The 20,475-nt window shown below is 41.3% G+C and overlaps 1 protein-coding gene across 4 annotated transcripts in view; it reads right to left on the bottom strand.

Moving 5' to 3' along the window:
* Positions 1 to 20,475, bottom strand: part of MYO9A (myosin IXA) — a 464,628-nt gene that overhangs the window by 215,165 nt on the left and 228,988 nt on the right. For all 4 annotated transcript variants that reach the window (XM_073363174.1, XM_073363176.1, XM_073363175.1 and 1 more), the window contains one exon: positions 17,479 to 17,605. In XM_073363174.1, coding sequence (XP_073219275.1) covers positions 17,479 to 17,605 — 127 coding nt within the window. The remainder of the gene's footprint in view (positions 1 to 17,478; positions 17,606 to 20,475) is intronic.

Raw genomic sequence — 20,475 nt, 5'->3', positions numbered from 1 at the left:
ATAAATGGACACAAATCTGACATCAAGAATCATAACATTCAAAAACCGGTAGGAGAACACTTCAACCTCTCTGGCCACTCAGTAACAGATTTAAAGGTGGCAATTTTGCAACAGAAAAGCTTCAAAAACAGACTCCAACGAGAAACTGCTGAGCTTGAATTAATATGCAAACTAGATACCATTAACTTGGGTTTGAATAGAGATTGGGAGTGGCTGGGTCATTACACATGTTGAATCTATTTCCCCATGTTAAGTATCCTCACACCTTCTTGTCAACTGTCTAAATGGGCCATCTTGATTATCACTACAAAAGTTTTTTTTTCTCCTGATAATAACTCATCTTAATTAATTAGCCTCCTTCTCCATCTTTTCATGTTCTCTGTATATATATCTCTATATATATACACACACACACACACAGAACATATATATATATATTTTCTTACTATATGTTCTATTCTATGCATCCGATGAAGTGGGCCGTAGCCCAAGAAAGCTTATGCTCAAATAAATTTGTTAGTCTCTAAGGTGCCACAGGTACTCCTGTTCTTTTTAAGGATACGATGCTTCAATCGGTTCTGGCCACAGTGGTAGGATTTCAAAGAGGTATTGTATTTGCGGATAAGCATTAGCATATGGTGCTGGATAGCCCCTGGAACAGCATCTGAGCATCCTGCTGTATTAAAATCTGTCTCAAATGCAAAATAAGTGGGGGTCCCAGACACACACTCCACACGAAGCATCCCAAAAGCCATGCAATCTGAAAGATTACCACTAATCCACTGTGTATGAACACATCGCTTATGAACCCAAAGAATTCCTGAAAGCTCTGAAATAATGGGGCAATTTTGGACACAGTTTTACTTTTATTTGGGGACATTTGGCTTCTACAGCTTTGTTTCTATCCCTAAAGAGGCCACTCCTTACAACAGGGGTGGGCAAACTACAGTTCATGGGCTGGATCCGGCCCCTTAGGGCTTTGGATCTGGCCCGCAGGATTGCCACCCTCATGGCACCGCGGGCATTGCGCTGCTCCCGGAAGCAGGCAGCACCATGTCCTTGCGGCCCCGGGGGGAGGGAGGGGGCAAAGGGCTCCATGCACTGCGCTCGCCTGCAGGCACCGCCCCCGGCAACTCCCATTGGCTGGAAACAGAGAACTGCGGCTAATGGGAGCTTTGCGGGAGGTACCCGCAGGCGAGGGCAGCGCACGGAGCCCTCTGCCCCGCCCTCCACCGGGGCCACAGGGACCCGGTGCTGGCCGCTTCCAGGAGCGGAGAGGGGCCAGGGCAGGCCTACCTGAGCCCTGCTGCGCACTGCTTCCACCCCAGAGCCACTTCAAGGTAAGTGGTGCCGGGCCGGAGCCCACAGCCCGAACCCCTCCTGCACCATGCACACCAACCCCCTGCCTTGAGCACCCCTAGATTGTCGGGCTCAACGGGTAGTGATCAATGGCTCCATATCTAGTTGGCAGCCGGTATCAAGTGGAGTGCCCCAAGGGCCGGTCCTGGGGCCGGTTTTGTTCAATATCTTCATAAATGATCTGGAGGATGGTGTGGATTGCACTCTCAGCAAATTTGCGGATGATACTAAACTGGGAGGAGTGGTAGATACGCTGGACGGGAGGGATAGGATACAGAAGAACCTAAACAAATTGGAGGATTGGGCCAAAAGGAATCTGATGAGGTTCAATAAGGATAAGTGCAGGGTCCTGCACTTAGGACGGAAGAACCCAATGCACAGCTACAGACTAGGGACCGAATGGCTAGGCAGCAGTTCTGCGGAAAAGGACCTAGGGGTGACAGTGGACGAGAAGCTGGATATGAGTCAGCAGTGTGCCCTTGTTGCCAAGAAGGCCAATGGCATTTTGGGATGTATAAGTAGGGGCATAGCCAGCAGATCGAGGGACGTGATCGTTCCCCTCTATTCGACATTGGTGAGGCCTCATCTGGAGTACTGTGTCCAGTTTTGGGCCCCACACTTCAAGAAGGATGTGGATAAATTGGAGAGAGTCCAGCGAAGGGCAACAAAAATGATTAGGGGACTGGAACACATGAGTTATGAGGAGAGGCTGAGGGAGCTGGGATTGTTTAGCCTGCAGAAGAGAAGAATGAGGGGGGATTTGATAGCTGCTTTCAACTACCTGAAAGGGGGTTCCAAAGAGGATGGCTCTAGACTGTTCTCAATGGTAGCAGATGACAGAACGAGGAGTAATGGTCTCAAGTTGCAGTGGGGGAGGTTTAGATTGGATATTAGGAAAAACTTTTTCACTAAGAGGGTGGTGAAACACTGGAATGCGTTACCTAGGGAGGTGGTAGAATCTCCTTCCTTAGAGGTTTTTAAGGTCAGGCTTGACAAAGCCCTGGCTGGGATGATTTAACTGGGAATTGGTCCTGCTTCGAGCAGGGGGTTGGACTAGATGACCTTCTGGGGTCCCTTCCAACCCTGATATTCTATGATTCTATACTGCACTCCAAGACCCTGTCCTGAGCACCCTGCCACACCCCTCCTGTACCTCAACCCCTGCCCTGAGCCCCCTTCCGCACCCTTCCTGCATCCCAACCCCCTGCCCTAAGCCCCCTCCTGCATGCCGCACCCCTCCCTGCACCCCTGTCCTGAGCCCCCCCTGCACTCCGCACCCCCCCATACACCCCAACCCCCTGCCCTGAGCCCCTTGTACACCGCACACCCCTCCTCCGCTCTAACCCCTTGACCGGAGCCCCTTCCTACACACCGCACCCCCTCTGACACCCTCCACTACCTCCCGCACCCCAACCCTACATTCATGGCCGTGCATGCAATTTCCCCACCCAGATGTGGCCCTTGGGCCAAAAAGTTTGCCCACTCCTGCCTTACCAGCACCACACTGGTCAACTAATGCGTTTTTGTGTGGATGACTGACACCCCCTCCAACCAAATTAGCACTTTTTAAAAAAATCTGTGAAGAGCAAGAAATAGTAAATCATCCCTGTGCAACTCCCAGCAACCAGCATATGGTGCCTGAGTAATGAAAAGTCAAATGCCAACACCACAGAATTAATGTCATTGCCCCCATCAGATCACTAGAGACAGACTACAGTTGTTATTGTCTTGTTTTGCAATTCTAAAAAAAAAATTATTCTGGTTGTTCAGAAACTAATAAGCAGTTCCTCATAGTTTGTTTCCATTCCCCAAAGCTAAGCAAAAAAAGCAATCAATTTAGTTTAGAAAGTCAATATGATTGACAATTTTATTTAGGAACTGGAGGAAGTATGACTTTCTGAATCAACATTATGCATCTCTTCACATCCAAGTTCCTGTGCAATTCCAAGTTCCTGCCTCAGCAAATACAGGGCAAATGTACAGGGTCATTTGCTGGTTTAGCCAGCCAGCCAAAAAACAAAATACACGTTTTCAGCAGTTCACAACTGCAAAACAGTCAATTAACCTCCAGGAATTGTAAGCAAACAGAAAGGCTTGGAACAAAAGGAGGTTTCAGGCTGTCATTATCCCACATTAAATAGCAAACATGCAGCAGTAGGAACAATGCAGGTCTCAGTTACAATCAGCTGGTACCCTGTCTTTCTGATTACCAAGACAACAGGCACCAGAATACTGGATGGCATTGCTAAAGACATTCAGATATGGAATTCCAGCTAGCTGCCCTTATAAAATATTGTGAACGTTTCCACCTCCAAGACTACCCAATAAACCAAACAATTCTAAACCCTGTAAGATTGTGTTACCTATAAGCCATTCCCTTTAATTGTCCTATTTCTCCATTTCCCTCTTTCGTCTCTTTATGGCTTTTTTTTTTTTTTAAATTATCCTGCTGTTTTTAAAATCAGACCAGCAGAGGTGCTAGGCTGATTTCAAATCTGACTTCCCTCCAGGACGGCCAGAGTCACTGAGCTGCTCTTTTCATGTAAGAAATATACTTAGTGAGGGATGAGAAATTCAGCCCTGAAGTAAGCAGGTGCAATTCTCATTTATCCCCAGCCCCTTGCCCCACAAACACTGCAGAGCAGAGTTTGCCCCAAAGATATCGGAGATAATAAATCTAACACTAGACTATGACAGGAAATACATACACAGGATCAGGTCCAAGAGGTGAATATAGCAGGACTGCTTGGTAATAGTGACCATATTATAATTAAACATAACATCCCTGTGGTGGGGAAAACACTACAGTGGCCCAACACTGTAGCATTTAATTTCAGAAAGGTCAAATCTCAGAACTACACAAAAATGTTAAACAGAAATTAAAAGATTTCAGAGTGGTAGCCGTGTTAGTCTGTAAGAGCAAAAACGACGACGAGTCTGTGTGGCACCTTAGAGACTAACAAATTTATTTGGGCATAAGCTTTCGTGGGCTAAAACCCACTTCATCAGATGCATGGACTGGAAAATACAGTAGGCAGATATAAATACACAGCACATGAAAAGATGGGAGTTGCCTTACCAAGTGGGGGGTCAGTGCTAACGAGCCAATTCAATTAAGGTGGAAGTGGCCTACTCTATATTCACCCCTTCTTGTCAACTGTTGAGAATAGGCCACTTCCTCCTTAATTGAATTGGCTCATTAGACTTTGTTAGCTGCCCCTTCACACCCATGAAGATACTATGTGCAAAAGGGCTCATCCCATCGTCTTGAATTCTGGTAGAAGGAAATAAAAATAGCTAGCAAGAAAAAAATTAATCTCTTTTACTGTTTGGACTCTCACAGGGTCAGAGCTACAAAACAGAAGAAGAGATTCCCATGGTCATCCTGGATTAGCCCTAAAAGACACTCAGAGCTGACAGATTACTACAACTCTGTCACCTTTTGGAAACCATAGACTGTAACTCATCTGTGTATATATGTTTTATTGCTTTAACGTTGTAATAACTCATTTCTTTTCTTAATTAAAAAATCCTTAGTTAGCTTATCATAAGACTGGCCGCAAGTGTGGTCTTTGGTGTGATATCTGAGGTACAAATTGACTGGGGTAAGTGACTGGTCTCTTGGGACTGGGAGCAACCTGAATATTTTGTGATCCTTGGTGTATAGCAACCAACTATCAAAGTCCAGCTTGCCTGGGTGGCATGATAGACTGGAATATCTAAGGGGACTGTCTGTGACTCTATGATAATACTGTTATAGTGCTTAAGGAGCTCACTCTTCTTACTGGGTTGATGAAATCTAATTATAGAACATTCAACCAGTTTTGGATCTCTGCCCTGCTTCTTGACAATCTGCACAGAGGTTGGCACACACGGTCTTGAGCCACTCCAGACAATGTGTCAGGGCTAATGTGGCTCTAAACTGCCCTTTCACTTTCCTGATTGTTATCCCTGTGGCCTAAGTTACAGCAGCCTCTGAAAGATGCCTTTTGGGCCACAACATTGTCCAGAACCATCCCCATGCTATGTGCTACAGCCCCACCCCTGAAACCCTACTCCAGGGTTTAGGAGGGGGTCCTCCTTCAGCCAGAACTGGGGTGTAAAATGGCTGGAGCAGATGTGAGAATCTCACCCAGAGCCTCTCAACTAGGCAGCTCCCTACCCACTTAGGGCTGTATATCAAAGCCAATACCCCAAATTCAAAGAGGAGGAAAATATTATATATACTATGGTAGAATCCATAGGCCCCAATCAAAAGTAGGGCCCCATTGTGTCAGGTGCTGTAGAAACACAGAAAAAGATAAATCCTGCCATGAAGGATTACACCAATAGATCAAAAACAGGGGATGTGGATATGACATACCGAACAAACAATGTGGTATAGGATTGGCCCAGCGTTATTTTTTAACTGAGGTTAGAGATAGAGAGAAGGAAAATGAAAGAGGCAAAGAGGAATAGACACAGCTTGTCAAATGTCTGTTCATCAGCAGGCGGGGTTTTGTAGGTATCATGGCAGAAATGAGTCTTAGGGAAGGATTTGAAGGGAGATACAGTAGTGACAGATTGTATCAGAGAGTTTCTCATGTGTAAGGGATTGCGGGGTATAAAGCATAGGAGGCATTTAAGGGAGAAACAAACTGGTTGGCAGTAAAGGCTGGGAATATTGGCAGAGAGAAAGCAGGGATATGTTACTAGATCAAGTTGGTAGTGTGGTGTTAAATTATGAAGGACTGGAAAGGTAAACAAAAGAAGCTTGTATTTAATGCAGAGGTAAAGGGAGCCAGAGAAGAGACTCAAAGATGGGGTTTGATGTGGTAGGAGTGGTGGGCAAACATGATGATTTTAGCAGCAATATTCTGAATACACTTGAAGGGAGCCAAGTTACAGTAATCAAGAACAGAAAATAGTCAACATGTGAAAAGATGAGGGCTTGGATGAATTTTGGTTGCATTGACAGAGAAAAGGCCAATTTTAGAGATATGTAAGAAAAAAAGGTGAGCTTAGATATGGCCTATATATGTAATTCAGCTAATATAACTATCATAGAAGATACTCACCTAATAGGCAGCCCATGCAGATCAATGAGCAGTAGTATAATATGCTTTCTGTGTTACCTCTGCTTAATAAGAGGCCAACGTATTGTATACCTGCCTCAGTTTCTGAATGATCTGAAGATATAGCCCAATATACCTCCATTATAACAGCCGCATAATTTTGAAACAGCAAAGGTGAAGGACACAATAGCAAGGTCTGCTCCCAAAATGGTGTACTAATACACAGAAAAAGCACTCTGGGCCACAACTGTGCTATCAAGACCCAGGAGCAGACCTAGATCTAAAAGACCTCTGAATTATGCATCTGTGTACCAAATAACAGATACACTCCCTCAATAAAGAGCACAGATACCATCCTTGCAGATTCTTCCAGTTGCTTCCTCAGCCTACCATTACCTCAGTAACTGAACTTCAGCCAGTTAGCTCTCTTCTGTAGGACCCTTTCTTATTTGTTTGTAAAGTACCTAGCACTCTGGATGGTACATAAATAATGAAGTAAATATTAAATGATTAACTTGAGAGAAATTTAGACTGAAAAGAGAATCAAGGCGTACACGCTTGCAATTATCTATAACCTCTTTCCAGGATGGTATACCCACTTGTCTGTGGGAATAGTGACCCCATTCCTTACAAAATATGAAAAACCATTATATGAGAAATGCAATGTCTAGCAGACTAACCATTCCCAATAGGGAACTTAGTTGAGGCCCTGGCTCTGAGTAATGTACAGAAAGACCTTTCATCTTCTGCCACATCACTGTACATTTAACTCAAGGCTTGTCCATACAAGCAACTTTCCTCAAAAGGATAGAGCTATAATCTTTACCGCTGAAATCTGTCACAAATGCATAGACAAGGCTCATTTTGGAACTCCAATTTAGTCCAGATTCCTAGCTACGAGTGTGGGAACATTGTTTGAGTTGCAGAATAGATAAAACTAGTAGCAAGGCTACGGACAGTCATCGAGACTTATCAATAACTGGGAAACATGGGAGCTTGCCTCAGAAGCAAAGTGCATTTCTTTCAACCAATCACTGGTAGCCAATAAATAGTATTTGCTATACACAGAATTGGGAGGAAGTAAAAGACCACATAGACAAAACACCTTTCCTAAGCATTCCCGAACAGCTTGGGAAGGTTCCCCAGAAGAAAAGATTCCAGGCACATTTCTGCTATTTAGTTTGCACAAAAAAGCCTGCCGTGGTCAGCTGAAAGAAATTCTTTGACAAAAGTGGCCAAGTGAATGAAAATTACTGCAACTGTTGAGCAATGATGCAGAATGAAAACTGGTAGTGAAAGTTGTGTAGAAAAAGAGGAAGGGGGACTCAAAGATTTCAGAAGAGTCGATCCCTGTTTGTTGCTGCTTTCTGAATGCAAGTGGATGAGGTAGATTAACCAGCCTATCAAGATTGATGGAGCCAAGGGGACAGAATAACCTGTTTCTTTAGTTTATGTATCACATGTCACACTTATACATTGTGCTTGTTATTTCCTTGTCTGTTTCCTGATGTTAAATCAAGGAAGTCATGAGCTGTTTAAAAAAATGGCAAAGCTTATAAGGTTCCATGTCTTGTTTATAGGGACACAATTCCCAAGGGAAATGAAGTAATTGTTTCATAAAATTGATGTAGATTTCAGATCTTGCTGTCTGCCAGATGTAAGTTAAACTAACACTGAAGTGGTTGGGCGACTGGATCTCTAAAAACCAGTGAATTGTGACAGGCAACTTCTCCTTTGCTAAAAATGTCAACACAGCTAAATGAGGGAGGTGGCAATATACAGACAGCCAGAGGGCTAGTCAGACTCCCAAGACAGGCTAAGATTGCTTCTCATGTAATGCAGGGCTATTATGATCTGGCAGCTGAAGAAAACTGAACTTGTATTCGCAAAAAGAAAAGGAGTACTTGTGGCACCTTAGAGACTAACCAATTTATTTGAGCATGGGCTTTCGTGAGCTACAGCTCACTTCATCGGATGCATACTGTGGAAACTGCAGCAGACTTTAGATACACACAGAGATCATGAAACAATACCTCCTCCCACCCCACTGTTCTGCTGGTAATAGCTTATCTAAAGTGATCATCAAGTTGGGCCATTTCCAGCACAAATCCAGGTTTTCTCACCCTCCACCCCCCCACACACAAACTCACTCTCCTGCTGGTAATAGCTCATCCAAAGTGACAACTCTCTACACAATGTGCATCATAATCAAGGTGGGCCATTTCCTGCACAAATCCAGGTTCTCTCACCCCCCTCCAAAACACACACACACACAAACTCACTCTCCTGCTGGTAATAGCTCATCCAAAGTGACCACTCTCCCTACAATGTGCATGGTAATCAAGGTGGGCCATGTCCAGCACAAATCCAGGCTCTCTCACCGCCCCCCCTTTTTTCCCCGGACACACACACACAAACTCACTCTCCTGCTGGCAATAGCTCATCCAAACTGACCACTCTCCAAGTTTAAATCCAAGTTTAACCAGAACATCGGGGGGGAGGGGGGAGGGTAGGAAAAAACAAGGGGAAATAGCCACTCCCAGTCTCTATTTAAGCCTAAATTAATAGTATCCAATTTGCAAATGAATTCCAATTCAGCAGTTTCTCACTGGAGTCTGGATTTGAAGTTTTTTTATGCATCCGATGAAGTGAGCTGTAGCTCACGAAAGCTCATGCTCAAATAAACTGGTTAGTCTCTAAGGTGCCACAAGTACTCCTTTTCTTTTTGCGAATACAGACTAACACGGCTGTTACTCTGAAACCTGAACTTGTATTAACTTGGATCTCTCTGACTAATTTGTTTTAGTGCCCTTCATTTTTGAAAACAGAAGTACAACTTTTACCCTGATCTAACAATTGGGTCATATTAACTAACAGAGCAATGAGGTCAATGCATGTCCCCCCCTCTGCTCCCCAGTGAAATCAAATAATTCTTTGGGCCACACATTACTCTCTAACAGTTCTAAGAATTATGCAATTGAATTTTCCTCTAGATAATTAGCTTTCACTCAGGAATCCCCCCCCCCCCCAAAATTATTTTCAGTTAATTGATAAAGTCAGAGGTGGGGCAGGAGGGTATTTCCAGCTTTTGGTATCGGATACAAAAAACATTTCACAGGCAAGGAAATTTCCCTTTTGAGGCCACTAAAATGGACTAATGGAATCCAAGTGCATGTCTATGCAGGGATAAAAAAAAACCCGCAGCTGGCCCAGGTCAGCTGGTTCAGCGTCACAGTGCTCGGGTTCCAGGGCTGAAAAATTTCTATGTAGTCATTCAGACGTAGGTTGGAGCCTTAGCTCTAGGACCCTGCGAGGGTGGAGGGTTCCTGAGCCCAGGCTCTGGCCCAAGCCTGAATGCCTATACAGCAATTTTTAGCCTAGCAGTCCAAAACCCGCGAGCCTGAATCAGCTGACCCAGGCTAGCCATGAGTGCTTTTATTCCTGTGTAGACATACCCTAAGTAGCAGTAGTCCATACTTGACTAATATTGAGACAAGTTATTGTAGACCACTACACTTAGAAAATACCATATTAATGAAGCCTTTGCAGAAACAGTCCAATCAATTGTTTAGCGCAGCAAAATGGAATTAAATGACTTCCAAGATGCTACTCAGCAGATTTTTCTGGTGGAGGTCAATTCTTTCTTTTCCTAGCGGGCATCAATAATATAGGCAATATGCAATGGGCTTGTAAGTCAGAGTAAGATGCTTTTTGTACATAATAAATTTCATGAATACATTTACTATGTCAGTCAATAGGACACCTAGGCACTTAACTTCATACCATTCCTGTGTGTGAACTCACCATGACACAAACATGCATGCAGGCATCCTAAATATTTTTTTTCCAAAATAAGATTTTAGCAGCCAAGTTAAGAAGTAATCTCTCTTTCACATAAATTGTTTAGCTACACACAAGGAAGGTACATCTCCTGGTTATTGTGATTTGCAGACAGCAACCTAGGAACAAATCCAAGAACACAGCTTTATTATAATGGGAAACAAAAAAAGATCTGCAAGAATACAAGGAGTTCATTTGTTGCTGGTCTGTGCATTTCAATGGCCAAACCCAGACACCTACCTAGCTGGAATGAGAGTTCATCAGGTGTAGAGAAAATGGTGTAGCTGGGACCCTTGCACCCATTTTCATGAAGGACAGTACTGCCATTGTCATGGGGAGTTATTAAACTGCCTTGTGTGCCTTCAAGCCTTTTTTTAAGGTGAGCCTCTATCTGTGGGAAGAAGTCAAAGGAAGGGCTGGATAAAAGACTAGCCATAAGAAACCTATTCTTGAATAGTGGACCAGAGAGCCACCTGCCCAGATTTCAAATGGAGAAGAAGGGTCCATAAGATCCTTGGACCCCATTGATGGATATGTCCATCAACGAGGAGGGTCTGTATTGCACTGTGGACTGCCATAGTTGACAGGAGAAGGCAATGACAGTCATGGTATTCCTACCCTCCTTTTTTATTCTCTCTCTCATATGCCTGTCCTGTAAGAGAGAGGATGGGGAATTCCTCTGGGAGAGCTAAAGAGCTTTTCAGTCGAAAAATTCTTAGCACACATTTATCCATATACGTGGCTATAAGCTGCTGGAAGGGAACACTCATCAGTATAGAATGGTGGATTCAGTAAGTATAATTTATTACACAGCTATTTTATAACTGAGTTGCTTTTATTTGCACAGGACAAAATTTCTTCTGATTACCCAGGCCCAACATCACATAGGCTACGTGTACATTACGTACACAGTGCACCCACAGTGCAGCTTGTAGCTACACGTCAGTGAAAGGCTCTGGCAGTGGGGAGGCAGCTGGGAAAGGCTTCAGCAGCTCCACACTGCCGGAGCCTTTCACTGCGATGAGGAAAGGCCCTGACAGGGGAGAGGCAGCCTCCCCCATCCAGACCCTATCTCCTCTGCTTGAGTCTTTCCCTGTGGCGGGGAAGAACTCCAGGAGCAGGGAGCTGCCACTTAACGTTCATGTAGCACTTTTTACCCAAACAGCTAAAAGCCCCTTACAAAGATAGGAAAATATTATCTGCTTTTTACACAGGGAAAATAGTATCAGAAAAACAAATAGACTTGCTTATCTGCTCCCAAAAGATTTATTTCAGCTATGAGTTCTGATTAAGCTGTTCCCATCATACTCAAACACTCTTAACGTATTCTAAATTACACATGCAAATAAGAAAAACTGCTCTATTATTGGTAAGTCCTAAGTTGTGAGACCTTCTTCCTTGGAAGGCATAAGACAGATAGAAACAGGGGGGACCAGTGAGCTCACAATTGAGTACTTACAGGCTCTTCACCACAAACATTTTATTTTTTAAAAAGATCATCTTGTCTTCTAGTGAAACCTGTTGTCACAGAAATTCTCCCTCCCTCTGTAATAGCTTCACTACTTCTACAGAATTCCACATCTGGTCAATCCATCAGGCAACATTGACTTCATCCTACAACATGGATTTTCAGTGAAGTTTAAACAAAGGCCAAGAAATAGCTGCCAAGCCCCTCACGTAACCCATACACTGTCTATTATTTTTAAAAAAGTAATTCAAGTTTTGCTGTAAATGAAACGATCCATAGAGTCCGGGCAAAATCCTATGCAGCAGTTTGCTTTTACAACAAATTACTTAGTCTGAATGTTTTAACAAATCAAAGTAGTACAGTATTTTGGAACGCATTGTCAATGCTTACGAATAATAAAGACCATCTCAGCACTTTATCACTCTTCATATTCCCTCACAGCTTTCAACACTAGCTTCCCTTTACAGCAACTTCCCCAGAGTTCTCTACAATTCAGTCCTGAATAAAGCTCTGAAGAATAAACCTCCCCACACAAATATCAGAACATTAGCACAAGCTTGTGGATGAGAATTTAAATGTGAAAATAAAGATGTTCAAAGAAACCTGTCATTATTCCTCCAGCAACCTAAACTCAGTGACTTTCCACTTATGTAGCTTTTTTTTTTTTTTTTTTTTTTGAAGTACTACATAAACTGTTACATTTTTCCTATAATGTAGATTAAAAGAACTATGGCTGTTGGGAATAGCTTGAATTTAATGAATTTAATGAATTTGGATAGCTTGAATTTAATGAATTCACTTTATTTTTCTTCGGATTTGTTTCCCAAATTAAATAGAAAGGAAGGCAAAGGAAGAAAAAAAATGTTCTTAACAACAAAGTGTGCTGGTGCAACTGGGCTGCCACCGTACACTCAAACAACATCCCAGTGCAATCATTCAAATCAGTTTCATGGGCATCAAGAGTACAATATACCCTAGAGAGTATTACATTTGTAGCCTGGGAAAGAAAAGAGAGGGGGGCATCTCAAAAGACAGAGACAACAGGATGTCTCCAAATGCTACTGCAAAATCTGGAGAAAAGTCTTAATCCCTCTTCACCTTCAAGATAGCATTAGAAGGAGCCTAGCAGCCTCTCTCCTACCTCTACCCCTACTTCCCCACTGGCCATCTCTCAAATTTAACCTTCCCACAGGGTACAAAGAGGGTTACATATTCAAAGAAAGTAGGGAAAATTCAGTGGGAGGAATACCTGGCCATTGGACAGATACTCTAGAGAAGTAAAATTAAGATAATCCAGTCCATGGCAAATTCTTAAAAACTAATTAGACTACTGAAAAACAACTTTTCCCCTATATTTTCATCTCTCAGAAATGACCTAACAGAAGTTAGAATCTCCTGAAAGTAGGGATTTCTAATGGAGATGTTCTCTTAACAATACCTGTAGCACTGCTATATGGCTACTACAGTATAATACATTTATCCCACAATCTTGTGGAAAGCTTTCTACACAGAACCATTCAGAAAATATTCATTTGGACATGACATTACATTTCTAGTTCCATCTCTTATGTTGACTTCATCAAACAATACAATGTCTCTTCATTACATATTCTTTGCTATTTTTAATTTGGGGCACTGCAAATGTCTTTAGGGCCCCAAAGGTACTGTCATTAAAGGAAGGCACATCCCATTCAACATGTAGACAACACAATTTTCCTAAAAAACTCTCTTAATGCACATATATATAAAGACAACCTTCAAGGAGGGAGACTGCAAGGAGGGACACTTCATTTAAAGATGATATATTTAGGGTTGACAGCACCTCTTCACACCATGTGATTGACAATTTTAGAATAACCATATAATTTTATGGTTATAATTCATATCATTTGCTTTTGCCAGGACAAAAAATGGAGTGTTTTCTCAAAGAGAAACTATTCCTGGTACCGATTTATATATTAATAATAATATCAATGAAAGTACCAGTTATGTCAATTCTAACAATGAGAATGTGCTGCAAGGCTTTTCTGAGAGTCAAGGGGAGGCATGTATTACTTTCAACAGAATAAGATTAAAGAGAGAGAACCTCCATAGTTGAGGCTGTAATCAGGCTTCCATTATTAGCCAATTTCCTTCATTCTTTTAGATCAGGAAAAAAACTGATTCAAATTGTGTGTGATTACTCTGAGGCTGGAGGGAGATTTTTCCTCCTTACATTTAAAGCAATTTCATGAAATCATTCTACATTACAACCAGTTAAAATTAGTCTGCAAAATTTTAAAATGTGAAAACTTGAAAAATCTTAATGATATTGGAGTAAGATCAATACTGAATTCATGAATGCATTAAGTTTAAACAAACTAGGGAGATGTAGTCTAGATGGAGCTACTATAAGGTGGGCGCATAAGCGGTTGGAAAACCATTCCCAGAGAGTAGTTATCAGTGGTTCACAGTCAAACTGGAAGGGCATAATGAGTGGGGTCCCACAAGTCCCGGGTCCAGTTCTGTTCAATATCTTCATAAATGATTTAGACAATGGCACAGAGAGCACACTTATAAAGTTTATAGGCAATACCAAGCTGGGAGAGGTTGCAAGTGCTTTGAAGGATAGGATTAAAATTCAAAATGATCTGGATAAACTTGAGAAATGATCTGAAGTAAATAGGATAACATTCAAAAAGGACAAATACAAAGTACTCCACTTAAGAAGAAATAATCAATTGCACAAATTCAAAACGGGAAATGACTGCCTAGGAAGGACTAGTATGGAACGGGTTCTGGGGGTTATAATGGATCACAAACTAAATATGAGTCAACAGTGTAACACTGTTGCAAAAAAGCAAACATCATTCTGGGATGTGTTAGTAGGAGTGTTGTACGCAAGACACAAGAAGTAATTTTTCCACTCTACTCCATGCTGATAAGGCCTCAACTGGAGTATTGTGTCAAGTTCTGGGTGCCACATTTCAGGAAAGATGTGGACAAATTGGAGAAAGTCCAGAGGAGAGCAACAAAAATTATTAAAGGTCTCAAAAACATAACATTGAAGAATGTTTCTGAAGAAACATTGAAAAAATTGGGTTTGTTTAGTCTGGAGAAGAGAAGACTGAGGGGAGGACATGATAACAGTTTTCAAGTACATAAAAGGTTGTCACAAGGAGGAGAGAGAAAAACTGTTCTTAACATCTGGGGATAGAACAAGAAGCAATGGGCTTAATTGCAGCAAGGGAGGTTTAGGATGGACATTAGGAAAAACTTCCTAACTGTCAGGGTAGTTAAGCACTCGAACAAATAGCCTAGGGAGGTTGTGGAATCTCTGTCATTGGAGGTGTTTAAGAACACGTTAGGCAAACACCTGTCAGGAATGGTCTAGTTATTAGGTAGTCCTGCCTTGAATACAGAAGACTGAACTAGATGACCTATTGAAGTGCCTTCCAGTCCTACCACTTCTTTGATTCATATACTTCTGTCTAACATTTGCAGAGCACTATACAAATGGTGTAAGTCCTGTCTAATTTATACTTTTAATATACCTTTTATTTCTTTAAAAAAAATCCTCAAAAAATCCTTTGTAAACTTAGAATTCAGTCTGCTATATTAAGTAACAAATGTTTTAAAAAGTAAAATCATTAACGTCACATTAAAATATCTAAACATCTAAAAGTATGCCAGTGATACGGAAAGGTAATGTATATAAAGATTCAAATCCTCTGAAAGTTCATAAATCTCATAAGTAAATGTAAAATATCACATTACACATGAAAAGAACTACTTTAACTCCATCCCCTTTTACTAGTTCACCGTTTATTCGTAACTAATTCAGAAGTTTGTGAAATCATTACTGACCAACAAGATGCAGCACATTCCATACACGTCAACTTCATTTTCTCCTCCATGAAAAATAAGCAAAGTACTAGCATAGTCTGATAAATGGGATACTGTGAGGTTTAGGACTTACCTGTGTGGTGTGGATCAGGTAAAGCTGAATATATGATCAGTATCTGGAAGATGGGATCTGTGATTTACACTGGGAGTATAAACAGGGGGGGTATGGTGAAATTTCCAGTTCACTCTAAGGAGAGTGGTGAATAGATCCTTTTGCCTTATTCTGGCAAGATAATTGGGTGTGGGGTCTTCAATATGGAAGCAGTAATGCAATATTTTGTGGCTGCTTGACCATCATGCTAAATTGGACAGAGAGCACAGTCTTTTTTCTTTATCTTGACCTATATTTAACCTCTCATTTTTGGTTGAGATTTTGCAAAAAGGTTGTGGCAAGACAACTTTTACAATATCTTGATGCCACAGGTTCCCTGACCCTTGTGAACCTGGATTCTCACTTGGTTATGGTAGGCATATATGCTATTCTTGTTCCATTTGATGATTATCTCCTCTCTCTGATGCATACACATCAAGAGGGAGATTTTGAAAGGCACAAAAGGGAGTTAAGTGCCCAACTCCCACTGACTTTCAATGGGAGTTGAGCATGTAAGACCCCTTTATGCCTTTGAAAAATTTCCCCTATATATCCCAAGCTGATATTACTGGATCTACCGGATGCTTTTGATCACAAGATGGTGAATCACCAGCACATTCTAGTGGGGGTGGACAGGACTGCTAACCGAGGAAATTTCACTTCGAGAGAGCTCTCAGGTAGTGCTGGACAGCTGTCTGCTCTAATGGTTCTCATGTGGGGTGCCGCAGTTTGCTATTCTGTCACCACTTCTGGTCAACACACACATGATGCTGTTAGGCTAGATTAGCGCAGAGATATGGGTTGAAGTGCCTTCAGTTCGCTGATGACACCTAACTTTCTATCTCATTCAATCCAGGAAGCATCACAGAGTCTCTCTCTCAATGTCTGGGTGACACTCGGATATGGATGGGAATCAGTTGGTTAAGGTTCAATCAAGATAAGGTTAGGGTGATAATGGTAGTTTGTGGGACCAACTGGGGGGCGGGGGGGGGCAAAGATTATGAACTGATTTAGAGTGAGTGTTTCCCATCTGTTACTCAAGTGTGCAATTTGGGGGATTTGTTGAATTCCAGCTGCTTTTAGATAAGCAAATAGCAAAAAAATAACCAGGACAGCTTTTTGCCATCTGCATTTGGGCCAGGACATGCTGACTTTTGCTCTTGAATACAGAAGGTAAGTAAAGAACGTGGTGGCCCAGTTGTTAAATATTTCACTATGAGCAAACACCACCAATGCTTCATAATCTGCTCTGGCTGCCTGATGACTTTTAGATTGGCTTAAAATGTTGGTTTTGACCTAAAAAAATCATATATAGCTAGGGACCAGCCTATTTGAGTATGTAGGTAGGGCTGAGATGGGTGGAATTGTTAGTGACAGAACTAAGAGTTGGGGATTTGAGACACATTCTGCTGCACAAAGGCTCTTTCTCTCCTGCTGCTATTATGTCATCATTTTAATTTCATTGATATGGGTAGTACTTTTAATATCTTGTCAGAATGTCTAAAGTCGCAGCCAGTGATATAGACCAAACAGGAATAAATAATATGCAGATGCCTTAGTATTCAAAATAAAGATGGGAAGAAAAGGGAAACACGCCACCAACAGTCAATTGCTACAGCCATTCAATAAGTGAAAACTAGAATTGCCAGTATTAAGTTTTAGCTCAATATGACGTTTTCCCCTACAATATATGAAATAAGTTGTCTTCTAAAAGAAAGATACACCAAACAAGGAGAACAGGAGACTAACTGTAGATAGTATAAAGAAAAATTAATGCTCACCTCCAGCAATTCTGAGACAATAGGTAGTACTTCAGAGTTACAAATATCTATAGAATCATCCCGGTATGTTTTCTTTTTGTAACGGATGTTACCCAAGTGTAGTATTGCAGATAAGAGAGAGAAAATTCTAAAGAAACAAGAAATATTTTTGTTTTATTGTTTTTTTTCATAATACCAAGAGAAAAAAATCACTGTCAGAATCTTGGAGCAAACATCAGTGTCAACAATCCTGGAATGACATTTGTTATTAGAATCCCACTACAATAAGAACGAAAAGAAAAACCTGCCACAAATCATCTATTACCCCTTAAAAGTATTCTGATTAGAAAGCTGCTTGAAAACAGTGTAATGTTATGAACCCTATTTGCTGCAATACTTAATATGAATACTTTGCAGTGACACAGCACTTTTCATCCCAAGATCTCAAAGCCATTTATTAAGTATTATAATTCCCATTTTGCAAATGAGGGAAACTGAGGCACAGATAGGTTATGCCCTACAGTTTCAAAACTGTCCACTGGAAAATTGAGACCCTCAAAATTAGCATCCAACTTGAGTCATCCAAGGCCCATTTTTCACTGAACACTCAAATACTGACACTCTCAGTATTTGTGCATACTTTTGAAAATTTTGTAACTAAGTCACTTAATCAAAGACACAACAGAAAGTAGTAGCACAGCTGAGAAAAGAACACAGGTCACCTGAATCCCAGCTCTCAGTTCAATCTACTAACCCATCGGTTCCATACTGTGATCCCATGTTACAACAGAAAAAATGTCCGGCAGCTCAGACCTCAGAGCAATAGAAGGCAGTCACCACCCGACTGGACCTCGCCATAACTCCCGGATTGAGAACCACGCACTATAGCACAGGCACTCGTTTTCATCACTAAGTACACTGGCGTAACAGTTATTGCCATTTATCCTGACAAGTGACTGTCAAAATAAACAGGGTTCTTTTTCAATGGCATTTTCTTAATCCTAGAATATCTGCTCCTTGTGAGTATTCAGTCATGGCTGACGTCAGCAATAAAATACATTTGTACTACTTTTCAAACCTATTAGCCCTGCAAACACAGTAAAAAGGAATGGAATTTAATTCTATTTTTTTTGTGTGCATCATCAGAATTGTTCACTAGGTTCCAGTTGTAAGGTCCAACTAGTTGCATCAAAGCAACCACATTGACAGCCATATGCTTAGAGCAGAATTTGGCTTGTAGAACCTTTATTATTGATTCAGATGTTAAGGCCAGAAGGGACCATTATGATCATTTAGTCTGACTAACTGCATAACACATGCCATAAAATTTTACCTTGTAATTTTTGCATTAAGACATTAAATTTTGGATGAGCTACAGCATAACTTTAGATATATTCACAATCTCCATTCCTCTACGCATGTCCTACACTGTTTGTTCTTACATGTGTGACCTTACATCGACTGGATTAAAATGCATATTTGAATAAACCCAGTTTACCAAACAATCCAGATCACCCTGTATAACTGACACTTCCTTGTTATTTACCATCCCACCAATCTTTATGTCAATGGCAAACTTTACTCACAATGATTTTACTTTTTCTTCTACTTAATTTATAAAGACATTGGACTAAGAACACAACCCTGTAGAATATCATGAGAAAACTCTCCATCTGATGATGATTCTCCATTAATAATTACCTTTCAAGACCCATGAGCCAATTTTTAATCCATTTAATGTGCTACACTATTTTTGGAGAGTGTTGTTTTTTCTTGGTGATGATGCTTATTGAGGAGAGAATCCAGGCTGCCTTTCAGATCCCAGGCTGGGTTTGCAGGGCTGACAGTTGGGGACACGTCTTTTTAGTTGTAAAATTAGGCGTATTTAATCTGGAAAGCACTGAGACAAAGATGGAACCACACACTATTTTAATAGTCACGTTTATAGAATACACCCACTCGTCAACGTTCCTCTGTGGTTCTCTTTTCTTTGTATGTCTATGTCTCAACCTAAACAGGTTACCCTTTTTTGTTATTGTTGTAAAAAGCAAATTTCACATACTTAGCCACTTACATTGAAGAATTCACTAATTTTTCTTTTTCAAAACAGTAGAAGACAAAGCATTTGTCAATGTACACAGACAAAGCCAGAGAAATAAAAGGAAACCCTTGACACTGAGCTCTGCTGCCTGATGCCCAAAAATGGAGTGGTGGCAGAATATAGCGAGCAATCTAGCCATACAGTAACAATTAATTTCTGCTGCAGTATTTAGTAAAATAGTATTGTCTGGACTGAGAGGCAATGGCATTTGTTCATGTAGCACAAGTGAATGTAATGTAGAAGAAAATGTAAAATCATTGCTAGTAAAGTGTGTGTCTTTTCCGCTTACTTGCGGAGTTGGGGTTTGAACATTGGGGTCAGGGAGATTAAGCATGCAAGTACACACGAGGAGTTTCTCGGCATATGCATGGGTAAGGAATGTGTTAGTATCTTCTCTGTTTGTTTGACAAGGCTGAGGTTTGCATACACATGCAAAAAGCACTTGAAGAAAGCATAGTTGCAGCACCAATTCTTTTCTGCTGGGCAAGGAGTTTCTTTGTTTAACTGGAGTAGGATTTGTGAGGGGGCGGGGGTTGAGAAAGTGGAAAGACTGAATAGGAGTAGGGTGAATATGGCGGGGTAGGGGATGTTGGAGGTCCAGGCTGTACATCACATTATCCAGGGCTTTTAAGCTTTCTGTCTCCTTGGCCTTATCTAGATTAAGAAAAAAAGGTGCTTTTTTAAAAACTGGATTAGGTCACACTAAGGTAGACTATGACCAACTAACATTTTTGAGATGTAAAACTATCTACACTAGGTGCTGATGATGTTTCAAATGGATTATTTAATTCAATTTTTAAAAAAACAATGAAGCAGTCATCTCCTGCTTCCCACATTATAATCCAGTGACCAGGGTACTTCACTGAGAAAATGAATCCAATTGTTTGGATAAAAATAATTTAAACACATTTTTACAC

Source organism: Lepidochelys kempii, chromosome 10 (genome assembly GCF_965140265.1).
Source record: "Lepidochelys kempii isolate rLepKem1 chromosome 10, rLepKem1.hap2, whole genome shotgun sequence".
NCBI classification, from domain to species: domain Eukaryota; kingdom Metazoa; phylum Chordata; order Testudines; family Cheloniidae; genus Lepidochelys; species Lepidochelys kempii.
The sequence above is the reverse complement of the archived record's forward strand: the minus strand, read 5'-3'. Positions and strand labels throughout refer to the sequence as shown.